Source organism: Tinamus guttatus, unplaced genomic scaffold (genome assembly GCF_059628265.1).
Source record: "Tinamus guttatus ecotype Peru unplaced genomic scaffold, ASM5962826v1 Tinamus_guttatus_pri_ptg000208l, whole genome shotgun sequence".
Taxonomy (NCBI): Eukaryota; Metazoa; Chordata; class Aves; order Tinamiformes; family Tinamidae; genus Tinamus; species Tinamus guttatus.
In genome coordinates this window covers 5028132-5043634 of record NW_028288742.1, presented here as the reverse complement: position 1 = coordinate 5043634, position 15503 = coordinate 5028132, and the positions used below count along the sequence as shown (strand labels likewise).

The following is a 15503-nucleotide window of genomic DNA, read 5'->3' as shown; positions in this document are numbered from 1 at the left end:
ACAAAAACAATAAATGGATTGTGGAAACAAATACTAGGGAGAAAAGGTGCATTCCCTTCCCCGCTTCTTTGTTTTGTACCAAAGAGAAGGGAGATCAGCAACTTCCTGTGGTCAAAATCTGACCTACAGGAAAAAAAAAAAAAAAAAAAGAAAGAAAAGCAGAAGATGAGTTTGCTTGCGCAATACCTAAGGGTGTAAGCATGAGTGATTGGGCTTCCTTGCTTGCAGGGATTAGGATGAAGGGGATGATGTTGTCAGCCCATTTTCTCCTACAAAATGTCTTCTGGCCACAGCTTTCCAAGCCAGGCTGCACCAAAGCAATTAAAGAATTAGCCTCGGTTTTCAAGAAGTAGAACAATTTCAAAGTGTTTCCTTCAATTTCTCTGTTACAAACAGTTTCTGCCTTGGAGCTTTAGAGTTTAAGTGAAAGCGGCAGTTATGCTAAAATTCACGGCTGTCATTATAAAGAGAAGAAAATCTAGGTTAATGTTTATAGTAACATCTTGTCTCTTTTCTAATATTACAAAAAAGTCAAATCAGCTTGAAAACCCAAAATGAGGCTAAAACATGTGACAAAGTTGATTCTCTTAATAAGACAGTCCCAATGCACAGCATCCAGAAAGAAAATCTTCCAAGTTACAGTGCAGTAACTTCAATCCAAAGCTACAAAGTGAGAGAAAAGAATACATATATTGCAGCAATGATTTCAAAATGGCAAGATCCAAGGCAGATAAGCATCTAAAGAAACATCCATAACTTCAATTTATCCATGTAAGAAGGTCTTTAATTTGGGAATTACAAAATAAAATTTAGGGAAAAAAAGAAATCCCCTCAGCTCAACGAAACACAGACCATTTATATGCATTCATACCCATTTTTCCACTTCCAATTTTAACTAGAACATCTAAAGAACATCTTGGTATAGATTTCAAAAACATGCTATCAGGAGAAACTAGATGTACGTAGTTTCAGGAGCATTAACCAGCACTCGTGCTATTTAAAGTTAAGAGAACCCTTGAACCTTAGAACTCAAGAGAAAGGCAGAACTGCAAAACTCCTTAAAGTTTACTGGGAAAATTAAAAATCAAATTTTATTTTCTCTTGGCTATTGTCAAGTGTGGGTGTAAAGCTTCAAGCTTAGGAGACATTACGGTAATAAGCAATGTGAAATCCTGCTTCCACAAGCCAAGTTAACAGACAGCAAAACTATCTTTTCCTTTAGGGAGAAAAAAGGCTTCTTGTAAAAACACTATTTGGCAACTTCTCACACACTTTGCACATGTACCAGAGAACCAAGAAAAAAGGAAAAGAAAAAATAAATAAATAAAAGCCACCCAGTTTTCCCCAAAAGAAAGCAAACAACTCTCCTCATTTGTTGCTAGGCAGGTGTCTTTGCTACTGTTACCATTTCACATACCCATAGAGCCAACTGAAAAATCCACTTAGAACATCCCATTTTGTGCTCTCTGAGCAACTTACGTTTACAAACTTGTGCAAAACTTATCAGTATGATGGGGCAAGAATCAGAACACTGAAATTCCTCTGAAGTTATACAGTTCAAAAAAAAATTGTCAATTGTCTTAACGTTGGCAAGCTTGTTTGATGTACAAAAGACATCTATGCTGAACTAATACTACCTAAAATCACAATTATGGATTGCATGCAAAAGCCTTCACAAAAAAAACAGGAAAAAAGAAACAGGCAAACCACCAAAATAAGTTGGTTTAGAATGCTGTCAAAAAAGAAACAGACAAACCACCAAAATAAGTTGGTTTAGAATGCTGTCCCTAAATCATTGCCGAGCAATGGCTCCGACGGGAAGCACAGACGGGAAGCACGTGCGAACACGCCGACGGGGTGAAGGCTGAGGCACGGCCACACCAGGCCTGGCTGCTCAGCAGCCCCGAGTTCGGCAGCTACGGGCCCTCTCTGTTCCTCCTCCTCACCTATCTCTTCCCTGGAAGTTTCCACATCTAGCCCAAATTTGCTCCAGGCTCCACCTCAGTAAAGCTGCTGCCCCAGGAAGCCACCCATGGGTGGCACAACAAAAGGATTCCCAGACTTGGGAAAAGGGGAGAAAGCGACTTGCTAGATGACAAGCTTGAGTCACCGGTTTACACGAATGAAGCAGACATCCATGCTTAAACCATCTTTTTCATATCTAAGCAATATTTTCACTTTTAGGTCTCACTATACACTCACATCTCTTATCTACCACATCACCTAAACTAGCAGTCCAAAAGAAGTGGACAAACCAAAAATATCTCAGAGCTGAAACGAAAACTCTCCAAACAGCAGCAATACTAAAGGAGGCAGAAATGCCCAGCTTAAGAGCAGAAAGTACCTTAATTTTACTCACTACTCCCCCATTTGTTATAGCTAGATTTACTTAATTAAGGTCACGACATCCAATTTGCAGTTCACTCTACCGTTGCCATCAGCATGTGCCATAGTTGTTTCAGTATCAGTTCCACAGTATGACGGTAGCTTTTGAAGTGAAATAATTCTTGTTGAAGTGGACTAGGAAGATACACCCCCTGGGTCACAAAAATATTATGACATATGTATGACATACGTCATTGTGACATGGGAATATTAGCAGGATACGTCTGGTTAAGCAACTAGGAGCAGAAGCTAACATTAACATTTCAAAGGTTTCAGAACATAAACAAAAACCTACTGAGATCAAGGCAGTTCTTTTCTCACAGCTATATGTCTGCAGGCATAAGGGCCTTTTCTACTGTACAGACTTAAGTCACTGGAGACTCAATCAGCAGGAAGACACTGTGACAAGCTCCCTGTGCCCACCCACTTGAGCTTGTTTTAGATCTCTGTCTACAGGACATTATCACTGTCCTATATAGTATGCAGAATATAACAGCTCAGAGAACCTTACACCACAATCCCCAAGAATGAATTATGAAAGATTTCACAGCATTCTATGATCTTTCCTGCAAACTCAGGAAAGTTGAGAAAGTTCCTGCAACTCTCATGTAAACACTCGAACATGTCACAAGGGACTGTGTCTTTTTCAGTATTTTCCTCAAAATGAAATCTATTACTAAAAGCTTTTGGGAAAGATGTCTTTCAGAAATTGCAGCTGGACAGATTACACAGCATTCAAACAGAATGGGGGACATGCAAGGAACGCGACACAATTTCACATTCCAGCAACAGGAAGTTGCCAGTCTTAAAAAGTTTTGCAACAAAGAACCTGTGCCAGAAGAAATGTTATCACCAAGTCTTTTTTCTGCCACTGAAATGGCTATAGGAGCCAAGTTTATCTATTTTGCATCCTGCTGCCTCTGTAACAGGAGAGAACATCTCTAGTTATGGCTCTTTATAAAGTCCAAGTCTGCTGGGCAGGAAAGGATTTAACTTGTCTATTTTTTTTCCTTTTATCTTCCAATTCCAAAAAAAAAAAAAAAAAAAATTAAATTAAATTCCAAAGTATCTACCTTGGGAGAAGCACTAAATTCTCAGAAGCAGATAGGTAGACTACAAGGTGAGTGAAGACTGGTGGGACCGTCAAACCCAAAGCTAGCAATTAAACAATGCAAGTCTATCTGGCATCCAGTTATGAGCAATACTCCTCAAGGGCCGATCTTGTTCATCATCCTCATCAATGACCTGGATGATGGAAAGGAATGTCCCCTCAGCAACGCTTTGGATGACACCGAATGGGAGGGAGCAACTGACTCAAAGGCCAGGGTTGATGTTCAAAACGATCTCAAAAAGCTGGAGACAGGGGCTGACACAAAACCTCCAGTAGTTCAACAAAGACAAAATCTTGCACCTGGCATAAAATCATAGAATCATAGAATCATAGAATGCTTAGGGTTGGAAGGGACCTCTAGAGATCATCTAGTCCAACCCCCCTGCATACGCAGGGACACCTAGAGCACGTGGCACAGGACTGCGTCCAAGCGGGTTTTGAAGATCTCCAGAGAAGGAGACTCCACAACCTCTCTGGGCAGCCTGTTCCAGTGAATAAAAATAATAACTTCACACATCATCAAAAGCTGGGAACCAACTGTCTAGGTGGCAACCCTGCTGAAAGAAGCTGGGGATCCAGAGGAACACACTGATAAAAATCAGCTGTGCATCCCTGCAGCAATGAGAAGTACCCGCATAGGAGAAGACACCTTGAGAATGGTTAACCACAGGTAGTCAGGTGATTAGAAAGTAGCCAGAAAACCTTCTGGAATATCCAGCCTTGGAGACTTCTGAAGCAGAAATAGTCTAGGTCTTACACAAAGCTGACGTGACTTTGAAGTTCGCTCTGCTTTAAGCACAAACTTGAACAAGATGATCTCCAAGGAAACCTTCCAATCTAAATTCTTCTGCAGCTCTAGGCTGGTATTACCTTTAAAGGGTGCTCTAGGTGTCCCTGCTGGAGCAGGGGGGTTGGACTAGATGATCTCTAGAGGTCCCTTCCAGCCTTAACCATTCTGTGGTTCTGTGTGGTTCTTCATTCTTAAACAACTGTCCTACTGTCTCAGATGCTTCTGCTGTATGTCTCTAAAGAGATTTTTCAGAAACACTCAGTAAATTTAAGTGCATATAGTCCACTTAATCCTACAGCACTGCATAGCTGAGCATACCTCTAGGAATTGCTTTTTTGATCACTGCTGTACATGGAGCTGGTATTTCCATATTTCTGTCAAAACTCCAAGATCTCATTTTGGCACTAGATGTCAATTCCAGGCCATCAGGCTCCAGCTTCCCTAATTCTTAAGCTTATTTCAAGTTAATTAAATACATTCTCATAGGATCTTTCTCTCTCCTAATAATTGTTTTATCAGAAAGCTGAGGTAGAACAAATTAATTCATTCGTGCTTTAATACTGCTATATTTAAAAGTGAAATTTTGTAGTGTAGGATTTGCTTTCAAGTTCTTCAGAATAGCTGGCAAGATTAAAGCAACTTGCACTTTTACGACAACAGTTCGCAGCGTAAGAATACCTGAAGAATATTTGTGTGACTAAAAGGGGAAAACTTAATGCTTATAAACACAGTCTTGCTACGCTCCTTCCATAGCGAAAAGGAATAGCAGGTTCCTCCAAAGGTTTGCCTTAGCAGGGCCTTCTTTCCTCTTAATGGACTAGAGAGGGAACCTGACAATAAACTTTGAGAATGCTAATCTTGTAGATTGTGACTGACAAAAACAGAAAAATAAATAGAAAACAATGCTATAAAAAAAAACAAACAAGCAGCATTGTGTGTCATTACTTACACTGCAACATGAAGCTAGGATCAAGCAAGAAAGAGGTCAAGCGAGGCCAACAGTCTGTCACAACAGTTTTCCACAACAACCACAGCCCCTTCTTACTCTCCAAGAAAACACCGCCTGGCTTTGCTGTCCTTCTCCAGGCCATCTGCCCACCTTCCTACTTTCTTAACCCTTTCCCCACTCTTATCCAGTCACACACAGAATTTATCGGAGTACCATCCTTTCCCCTTCCAGCTCTTCCTTTCCACGGGCGTTCTTCCTGATCGAGTCTCTGTAGCCTGTTACCTAGTAAACAGTTTTTCAATCTCTTCTCCAACAGCCGCCGATGCTCAGCCGAGAGCCTGACCGCTTCACAGCCAGCCAGGTCAGGAGAGTGCAGTGGATCAAACAGTTCCCCTTGTGAACTGCAGAGTGGAAGGAAGAGCTGCCCGGCGCCCTGTGGGCTGGACGAGCCTTTATCAACCTGCATGTGAGCAGGGACACTTGTTTTCAGGAACGCCACTCGTTTTCGAGACTATTTAACTTGCAGTCTAATTCCCTCCCCCACCAAGCTACAAGTTAAAAAAAGAAATTCTGTGTGCAACACTCACTGAACAGCCCTAGCAAATACTCCACAAAGTTATTTTAATAATAATTATGTTTGCATTTATTTGCCAGGTAAGTTATTATTTCCTTAACTTTACACCTTCAATCTAGGCTGTAAAAACAAAAGCTGTTTTTCCCTGCTGTTGTGCATCAGCAACATGTGCTTTCCCTTAACACGCAAATCTGCAAAACAAATGTGTTCTACCGTACGAGAGCTGCATATGCCAGACTTCTCTACTTTTTCACTGGGTTTTTCCCAAGTCTCGCTACCAAGCAAGGCAGCTTGGGAAGGCAAGGCGTGCTTTCCAAAAGCAAGGCAGCAAGGGAATCATGCCAATACAAAGTCCAACCTTAGATTCCAGAGAAGCAGAAGTGACAAAATATTGACATCCATGTGGACATGGCAAATTAAAGACTTTAAGGTAGCCTTTCTTCAACTGTCCACTTGGTGATGAGCACTCGGACGACTACAAGCAGTGTTCGCAATTAAGACAGCATTATCTATACAAAGGACAGTTTTCTAACAGCAGAATGCCATACTGTGGCTTCAATGAAGAAGCATCTAGAAAGTGAATTGATCCATATGGATACTTTTTATTTAAAAATATCAAACTGGTGAGTAGCTATTGACCATACTGGAACAGAATACCAACTGTTTCATAACATGATCTAACAGAGTCGGATATATTGAAGACACATCCAAAATCCAACATGTAAACCTTATCCTCAAAAAAAGCGAAAGAAACATATCAAAGGACTTTGTGCTATTTAGAAGAAATTAAAGATCTATCACAACAGAAACAGACAGTTTTGTTCCCCAGTCTGAGCATTACTTAGAAAGAAACACTAAAATAGCAGATCAACAACTAACACAAAAAGTCAGATACAATCATTATTAAAAATGATGAGAGAAACAATTCAGGTAAATCTTCATGACATATTTTTCTTAACGCTCTCTCTTATAAAAGCCTAGATGTATTTACCTTGAAGTCAAGTTATGGACACCAATGCATTAGTAACCACACAAATATTGTTAGAAATAATATTGCCAAGCACTCTGAAAGTTGTTCCAATGAGCCAGGTGAATATTATGCTAGGCTGATAAGACAGGCCAATCACAGAATAGATCATGTTCAGGACAGAGAAGGAGAAAGAACAAGAAGAAAATTAGCTTTTCCAAGAAAGACAAGAATACGCAATTGAAAACTTTTCACATTACTTTTTAGGTGAAGTTTCACAGAGATTTATCTGCCTTCTTTCAAAATGTTCCGGACTTGAACTACCCAGTTCATCTCTCACAATACTAGCTAGGTTCCAACTCCGTTTTTAAAAACACAGGATATAATGCAATTTGGGGCTTAACTGAAGGGTTCAATCACATCCATACTAGAATTTGTCATGACTAAATTGGGACTTCAGCTGAAAATGAGTATTTTCTCCAGGACTCTTCATATCAGCAAGACATTCCTCACCCACTCATGAGATAGAAGACAGTAGGAGGCCAAAGCTCAAACACTCACACAGAGCATACTATTTCCTCTCTGGGTCACTGCCAAGCAGATGAACTGTGAGATACTTCTGCCTTCTCAAAGGCTATCTATCTGCAAAGGTCTAGGAAACTTCTGCAGATCTGACATTCAAACATCCTGCAACCTTTAATAATGCAGCTCTACTGGTGCAGTGGTAGCCACCCACCTACGGATGATCTGTGGATAGAACAAAAAATCTCAGGCTATCTTGCCTGGCAGCAAAACATATGCATCACTGCGCATTATTACCTCTGTATCCCTGTAATAAACATAATAATGTTACCATTATTATGTACACAGAATTGCATTTTGCCTTTGCATTTTAAGGGTATGTGAAAAGACAAGACCTCTAGCTTTACCCCAAGGTTTCTACTGAGCTTCGGATGTACTTCCACAAAGGCTGCAAGTGTCACTTAACAGCACCTTGATAGTCTCACAAGCTGCATGTCAAGTAACACAGGCTATGTGGCACTGCCTGACTAAGCAAACCAGACAGAGCACACGATGGGCTGGAGGCCTTCTTGGGATAAAAGACCAGACTCAAATCTAACAGTTCTCCTATAATGTGGAATGGCAAAAGCATTTTTTCCCCCCCTAGTACTTTAGGCGCTTTGTAGTGAATGACTTCTTAAGATCATGCGAATCAGCAGAATGATCTCTTTGAGAAGAGCTTTTCACAGATCAACATGTCATTCAAGTCCAAATGTACTCAACCACAAGACTTGCTGTAGCAGATCACTAGATATTTGACAGTACTCCTCACGTGATGGGGAATAAAGGGGAAAAATCTGTATTAATAGCAAGAGCTCTTGTTACTAGGAAGATTTTTTTTTGTCTTGTAATTGAACAGACAGACATGTTTGGAAGGCAAAGATTTTTCATTTATGAAGAATGAGGAAGGTAATAATTTAAACAGTATTACCACAGTGAGCTTGAAACAGTTGAAACTGCTGATAATTTCTTTAGGTATTTCAAGTCTGGAATTGGATGGCAGATTCCACCAGTTCTTTCTAAGGATACCAAGAAGTCTGCATCCCTTCCTTGACTTCCAAGCTGACAAAGAGAATGTGTTTTGTCTTCTTTATCACATGGAAAGAAATGAAGAAGAAAAGGAACCGGATATCCTTTGATACATTTCCAGCACTCCGCAACTCCAAGCCATCCAACTGCCTGAAGACAAATAAGGACTTCCCAAAATGGAGCATAGACAGATTGGCTTGATGTTAAAACTTGCTGCATCAGAAGAAGCTTCCTGGGTTGAGAACTATTTCCTTCTAAACTCTTCTGTTGAAGAAACAGGAGTTGAAGGCAAGAGTCTCTGTTTCCCCTATAGTGAACAGGGTTCTTAGATCCTTCTCTGTTAAGTGCTTGAGCGTAGGGATTTTAAGATCTGTATTTTGATTATTGTTTGGGCCTCTGTAGTAATCTAGAAGACATCAGCTACGTATGACATCTTGTGCAGTTGAATAAATGAGACTTCAAATTTAGGGTTATATAAAATTCATCTAGAAAAACACATAAACATTTGGGATGCTCACAGTCCATCAAGTGTTGTATAATTTCTTCTTGTCTTCTTGGGCAAGTTTCTCTGGGAATTACAGTCCCATTGCAGTTCAAGCAGTTTTCTTGTTTTGCTTGTAAATAAGGATCTGATAAATCAAAAAACTCTGAGAGTTTGAGAGTCACCTGTGATTATTCTGCAAGTCTCTTGTGCTTCCTTTGGATCTTTTGTTTGGCTTTTTTGATTTTGGAGGAAGAAGAAAAGGCTCTTCCTTAGTGCTATTTTTGGAGACTGACATTTGGATCTTCCATGCTCTTTGACTATGAGTACTCAAATTGGAACCGGAAGCACACAAATACATAAAGCCATACAAAGGGAATAGAGTACTTGATGGATTTGTGGGGCACAGGTACCAAACTAGTTCCAACTTACCGTTAGCAACAAACATACAAAAAGGCACATGCACTGAAGCGCATACGGTGCGTTTAACAGTCTTGGCAGAACAGAAAAGACAACCGCATCATAAGGCAAAACAAAGATTGATTTTAAAGGGTCACCTGATCTTCTCCTTACCTCCTTAATATTCTTATTCACTACCTTGCTCCGAGTTCTTGCAAATGATCACTTCACTATCTTGAACAAGCCTATAATACCCATCGTGGGAACAGATTTGAATAGTGAAAGGTAGTAGCATGTTTTGGAGACAGATCTGATGAAAATTGAGTGTTTTAAGAGTTTGGAGCAGGAGCAAAAAGCATGAATACTTCTCACTGGAGCTCTGCAGTTTGGCTTCAGAGTAACAATCCCTGGATCACCAGATACAGCAGATTTGTAACATTCACAGGCAGGCCGCAGACCACGTTCTTTTATTTGGAAGCATCAGGAAGATCTGATCTATAACCGAACAGTATTTTGACTGTGAATCTTTTATCCTGTTCTTTTACACGCCAAAGACAGCAATCCGCATTTATATTCTAATGAAGGCAGCCTCCAGGACTCTACCAGATTCAGTATTCCACAGGTTCAATCTTTTCACCGAAGAATGAGCTCAAAGCTTAATGCATTGCCGCAGTGAACTGCAACTGCAGATAAAAGCAACATTCAGGCTTGGTAGTATTTTTTCTTTCCTTGATGGAGAGGAATCCTTTTTCTTGCTCTGCTTTGTAGAAAGAAAGGCCTGCTACGCTTTGTTTCTCTTTGGTAATGAGCAAGAGCATTTCTGTCCAACATAAATCTTTTGGCAGGGCAAAAGACCTGCAACCCCAGTTACCAAGGAGGATGGCAGTCTCTCAAGAGAAACAGTTTTAATTCCCAGGGGTTCTATTTATAGTCATAGCACCAGAAGTCCCTGAAGCAATCATATCCTTTAACCTGTCATTTACGGCAGAGGGAGCAGAGAGAGGGTTGGACTACAGGTCTAAGTGTCCATCTACTACAATCTCACACTGGAAGAACTCACACTGTGCCCAGAGTAGGCAGATACTGGAGAACGGCTGAATTTTCTTCTTCTTCCCAAAGAAGGGCCAAAGAGGCAGAGAGAAAGAATGAACAGTCAGTAATAAGCAACAGACATCAACTGCTAAGACTAACTTGATCTCTGGCAAGCATCCCACTCTGAGTCTATAAGGACATTCACTTGAAGTTTCTTCAAATTAAACTAGGATTATAAGTATATTACTGGGGAAAAAAATCTGCTACATTTGCAGATAAAATTTGCATAGACTTGAAGCAAATCAAGTTGATTTCATGTAAGAAGGAGCAGAAACCATTTCTTAGAGTTGCACTGGTGGTTACAGACAGACAATCACTTACAGAAGTATGCATACAATGCAGGTAACAGAATCAAAGCAATAACTTATCCTTAAACAATTACTATCTGGGGAAAAAAAAGCATTCATATTTGATTATTATCTTATATCTGCAAGAATTTTATCACAGAAAAGTGAGAAACAACAGTTCAGGCTTTGATTTAAAGTTCACTTCTTTTTCTATTCTCGAGAATTAAACACTTCCTATATACACAATCCACTACAAATTAAGTCCTTGATTTATGCCCTCTTCCTCCACAACTTAAAAGCAATTCTCAAATTCTGGCAGTACTTTGAAGAAAAGTAAGAACTCAAGTTATTAATAATAAAAAAAAGCGCTTCATGAGGGAACATGGTAGAAGAGAGAATTATATGAGCAGTGTTCTGAATTTTGAACAAAGCAGGAAATGCCACACAACAGTCTGAGCCCCACTTTCAATATGAGAGATAAACTGCAAAATCAGTTTCCTAAGCAGCTTCTTAGTAATTCCCCAGAACTTGTTTTTTTTGATCCAACCACTTAACCTTCACAATGTGTCTATTTTGACTCAGAGCAAAGCACTGAGTTTTATCTTGTTCTTGGCAGTTTGACATTACAACAGCGTTGCTGGTTCTCAAGGTGAAAGTATGTACATCTACCTGTACCACCCCAGCCCTGACCTACCTGCACTGTTCTTGCCACTACCAAGCCACGCTCAGGTTATGACCCTCAACCTGCACCAGCACCACTCAGCAAAGCTAAAGCCTCACAGTAACACCCAGCTATACAACCCTAGGGAGAATCGAAAGTGGAAATACACGACTCAGTAGAAACAGACACATCACTCTCACAACATATATGCAGTAAAAAAAAAAAAAAAAAAACACAGTAATCTGACAAGGATGACACTTCTGACACTTCTAGCAGGAAGCATTAATAAATTAGGAAGAGAAGCTGTTATTCACAAAGAGATTGTTTTCTCCAGAACTCATTTGTAATCTGTATAAAAACAGCAATTGGACAACAAATAAAGTTACTTCATTGTTAAGAAGATGCTATAGTCTTGCCTTCCACAAAGTGAGCAAATAACCACGTCCCCCTAACACAATGACAACAGCACTATTACTGCTAGCACCGGTGACGGCTGTAATACCCAGCTCAGAGACCCATGCAAGCACAGAAAAAAAAAGACCATCAAATAACTTTAGACAAGGTTCTTAAAGGTGGCATTTGACATATGGATCAGAATAATTTAAAATTAAGAGGTAGAAACCTCTTTGATATAGCCAAAGTAAGGCTCAGTAAATAAATACGCTGCAGTATCAGCTAACAATAAGCAGAGCTGAGCTGGCCCAGTACAATGTGCTTGTTCTATTCTTTGGAAGGTTCCACTCTGCTACACACAAGACCACTTGAGAAGCCCAAAATTAAAAAATACTGCCCTATCAACCATGTTTCTCCATCATCACCCAACGCTTTGATAACCACGGCAACACATTTTGCAAGAACAGAAAAGCCTCGGTGCTACCTACACAGCTCTCTGACGCGAAAGCTGCACCGTTCAGCCTTGAAAAACAAAAACGGGGTGAAAAAGAGCTGGAGGAAGAAAAGCGCCCCCCCCTCCTCTCCCTCCCCGCCCCCGGGCCGAAGGGGCCCGAGGCGCGCGCTGCTTCGCGCCGCGCTGCGCGCAGAGCCCTGCCCGTCCGCGCACCGGCTCCGGGCCGAGCGCCGGCGCCTCCCGGGCGGCTCCGCGGTGGCGCCCTGCTCCTCCCGCGCCGCGCTCACCGTTGAGCGCCGACGCCTGCAGCGTGGCCCCCGAGGTGCCGTCGATGACTTTGATGGCGCCGCGGGCGGTCACGGCGAGGATGGCGTTGAGCGCCGGGTGGTAGCAGAGGCTGCAGAGGCCCTCGGCGTCGCAGCGCAGGCAGCCGTCCCGCAGCAGCAGCCACTCGCACGGGCCCGGCGCGGCCGAGAGCGGCGCGGGGCCAGGGCCGGGCCCGGCGGGAGCCGTCGCCGCCGAGGAGCAAGAGGCCGCCGCAGCCATCTTGCCGCCCGCCCGCCCGCCTGCGCCGCCGCCGCCGCTGCCGCCGCGCAGCACGAGGCGCCGCGGAGCCGCTCAGTGACAGTCCCGGGAGCCGCCGCCTCCGCCAGGCACCATCCGGGTCCGGGCAGCGGGGAAAGGGAGAGCGCCGGCGTGCGCGGGAAGTGACGCGAGCGCGCCGGATGCGGAACCGAGCGTGGGCCTCAGAGCGGCGGCGGCGGGAAGGGATGGGGGCGGGGGAGGACGGCGCGAGCGGCGCCTCGCCGCGGGGCGGGGCGGGGCGGGGCGCGCGCGGCCGCCGCGCGCATGCGCGTCCCAACCCCCATTTCAGGGAGCCGCGAGGGGCGGGCGCTGCGTGTGTGCGTAGCCACCGCCGCCGTTATTTCCCCGCGCTCAACGGCCGCTCCTGGGCTGAGAGCGGCACTGGCTCCGCGCTTGAGGTTGTGTTTTTTGATTTTTCTTTCCTTTTTCCGCAGGACGCGGTTGCTGCCGCTCTTCGTAGCCGCTACGCGCCGTGGTTGGCGGTAGGGCCAGTCCGGGCCGTTGGAGGACTCGCGCCGCACGGAAATCAGGCGGTTTTCGAGCCGTGGGGTTGACTCTGCGCTTGAAAGGCGGTTTAAGCGGGTCGCTATGCGGGAGGTCTCTCAGCGGCCTCTCAACTGAAGAGGGCAAAGTGCTACTCTGTAACGGCTGAGTTTCGTATAAAAAAGAAAAAAAAAAGAAATGTGCCTGTCAAGGCTACTGGCTGAAGAGCTTTTGTGCTGTGGTGGGTTGGTTTTGGTTAGTGGGTGCAGGTGTGTGCAATTACGTGAGGTCTAAAGCTGAAAAGCTTCCCCCTGCTGAAGGTGAGGACTGAGTCATCCTACACACCAAAGTATTTAAGAGCATTTCTATATGCTTAAAAAAATAATAGAACCATGTATTCAGTTGTATTTTTTCCCCTTCTTACCCACTAGAAGAGTAAAAGAAACACAGGGAGGACTACTTGTAGGTATGTTCCAGCTGTGTTTTAGGTGACATACATAGCTAATGCATTTGAGAAAACATATAGACTACTTACTATCATAGATATGTTATATAAGTATTATAACAAACATAATTCAGCCTTTCACAGAATATGTTTTTAATTAGGACCCAAATTAGCACAGGCTTCTGTAGCAGGAAAATGATGCAAGATCTTTTATCTACTTACGTAGAGAAATACAAAAAAGTAAACATGCTTCTAAGATAGGTTAATGAAAATGATCCTGAAAGGAGAAAAAAAAAAAAAGAAAGAAAAAGCGCATTTAAGCTACCTCCACTACTTCTGTGAAACACTCAGGACTGGTAAGGTAGTAACTAAACTTAAAGCAGAAGTGAAGCTGTATCTTGTCTCCAAGTGAAACCAAATGACCTTGTATAATTGTCACTTTTGTGCAGTTTTTTACAAACAGTAGAACATCTGCTGTGAGTAGAAGAGGACAGAAAAAAAAAAGTAGTATCTGTCTGTATATGGAAACTCACTCAAAAATAATATCTCCTTCTAAATGTACTGCATATGTGTATCTCGGGCTGAGGAGTTTCAGCTTGGAAAATGCACTTTTTGCCGAATACATTGTAAGTTGCCATGCATGACAAATGGAAGTTGTACAGTTGATATCCCAAAAATTTATTTACAGCCTCAGAGCATGAAACCGATGACAGGTAAAGGACTGTGTGTGTTCATTCAGTAAATATAAATTAGTTGTATACATTCTGTAAACAATTTTAATTCAAAACTTTTATAAAATACATCTTGTATTTACATACATACCTGATCTAAAAATTGGTTCATTGAATGCAAAGTTGTAACAAACTATCAGAACCATCTGAGAGTTGTATCTTTCTTTGCACATCATATGCAAAAGGTGAGCGTAAAAGATGCTTTGAAATTAAAAGGTGCAAATCTGCAACTGCATATAAAATACATACTATGGTAAGTGCATATCTACAGCGCATATTACACATGCCAAGCTTGGAAAAAAGTACAGGTAAAATTACAACTAGAGATTTCACAAAGTTCAAGGCTAGAACTAAGATGATTGGATAAAGGTGATGAGTCTAGAGGAGGAAATTAAGTAGAACACTTTTGCATCCTCTTAGGCAGTATTCTATCTCATTGAGTGCATGGATCCACTGTGAACATCCCTAAGTCTGCATGCAAAGAGGAATTAAGCTTTTAAGGTCAACTCTCTTGATAGCCTAAATGTATGTGTGCTTTCTCTTAACTTTTGATGTAGGTCCCTGTCACTTTTGTTTGGCTTTAGTCTTCAACCACTACTTTGAGAATCCTCTTTAGAAAACAACTGTCAGTAGACATAAGAGACCCTCATATCGTACCTGATTCCGGCATGAAACCAATTATAATGCTCCCCATGCATTTTTTTCATGGGGCATGAATGCTCTTAAGTTTTCAGATGGGTATTTATTTTTTACTATCATTTGCCATCACATAAGCTAATAAATTTGAATGAATTACATTTCAGTAAGCTGTAAGCTTTGCTCAGTTTCCTTGCAGAGATAACTGCTTTAGTATAATTGTGAGTTCTTTCACTAGAACTTCCATAGAAGGTTGGAAGTTTAATAGGTGCATCAGCCAGAGAAACAAGTTCAATAAACTAAAGGTTTGTGGTAAAGTTGAAGGTTAAATGCACATTTAGCAGCAGCAATGACTGATAAGCTGATCTTTTAGTGATTTATCTTTATGCAGTCTAAAAAGCTGTGAAAGTTTTAATGCAAAAATTTGTCCATCATGGATCAAAGACCTTGCCTTTACCTTGTCATTGTTGATGTTTTTAGTTCTAACAGC

At 42.0% G+C, this 15503-nt stretch overlaps 1 protein-coding gene across 3 annotated transcripts in view; it reads right to left on the bottom strand.

Moving 5' to 3' along the window:
- The window catches only part of BIRC6 (baculoviral IAP repeat containing 6), a 172290-nt gene extending 159611 nt beyond the window's left edge, over positions 1-12679 (bottom strand). For all 3 annotated transcript variants that reach the window (XM_088524187.1, XM_088524188.1, XM_088524189.1), the window contains exon 1: positions 12421-12679. In XM_088524187.1, the coding sequence (XP_088380313.1) occupies positions 12421-12679 (259 nt within the window). The remainder of the gene's footprint in view (positions 1-12420) is intronic.
- Positions 12680-15503: the final 2824 nt, after the last annotated feature.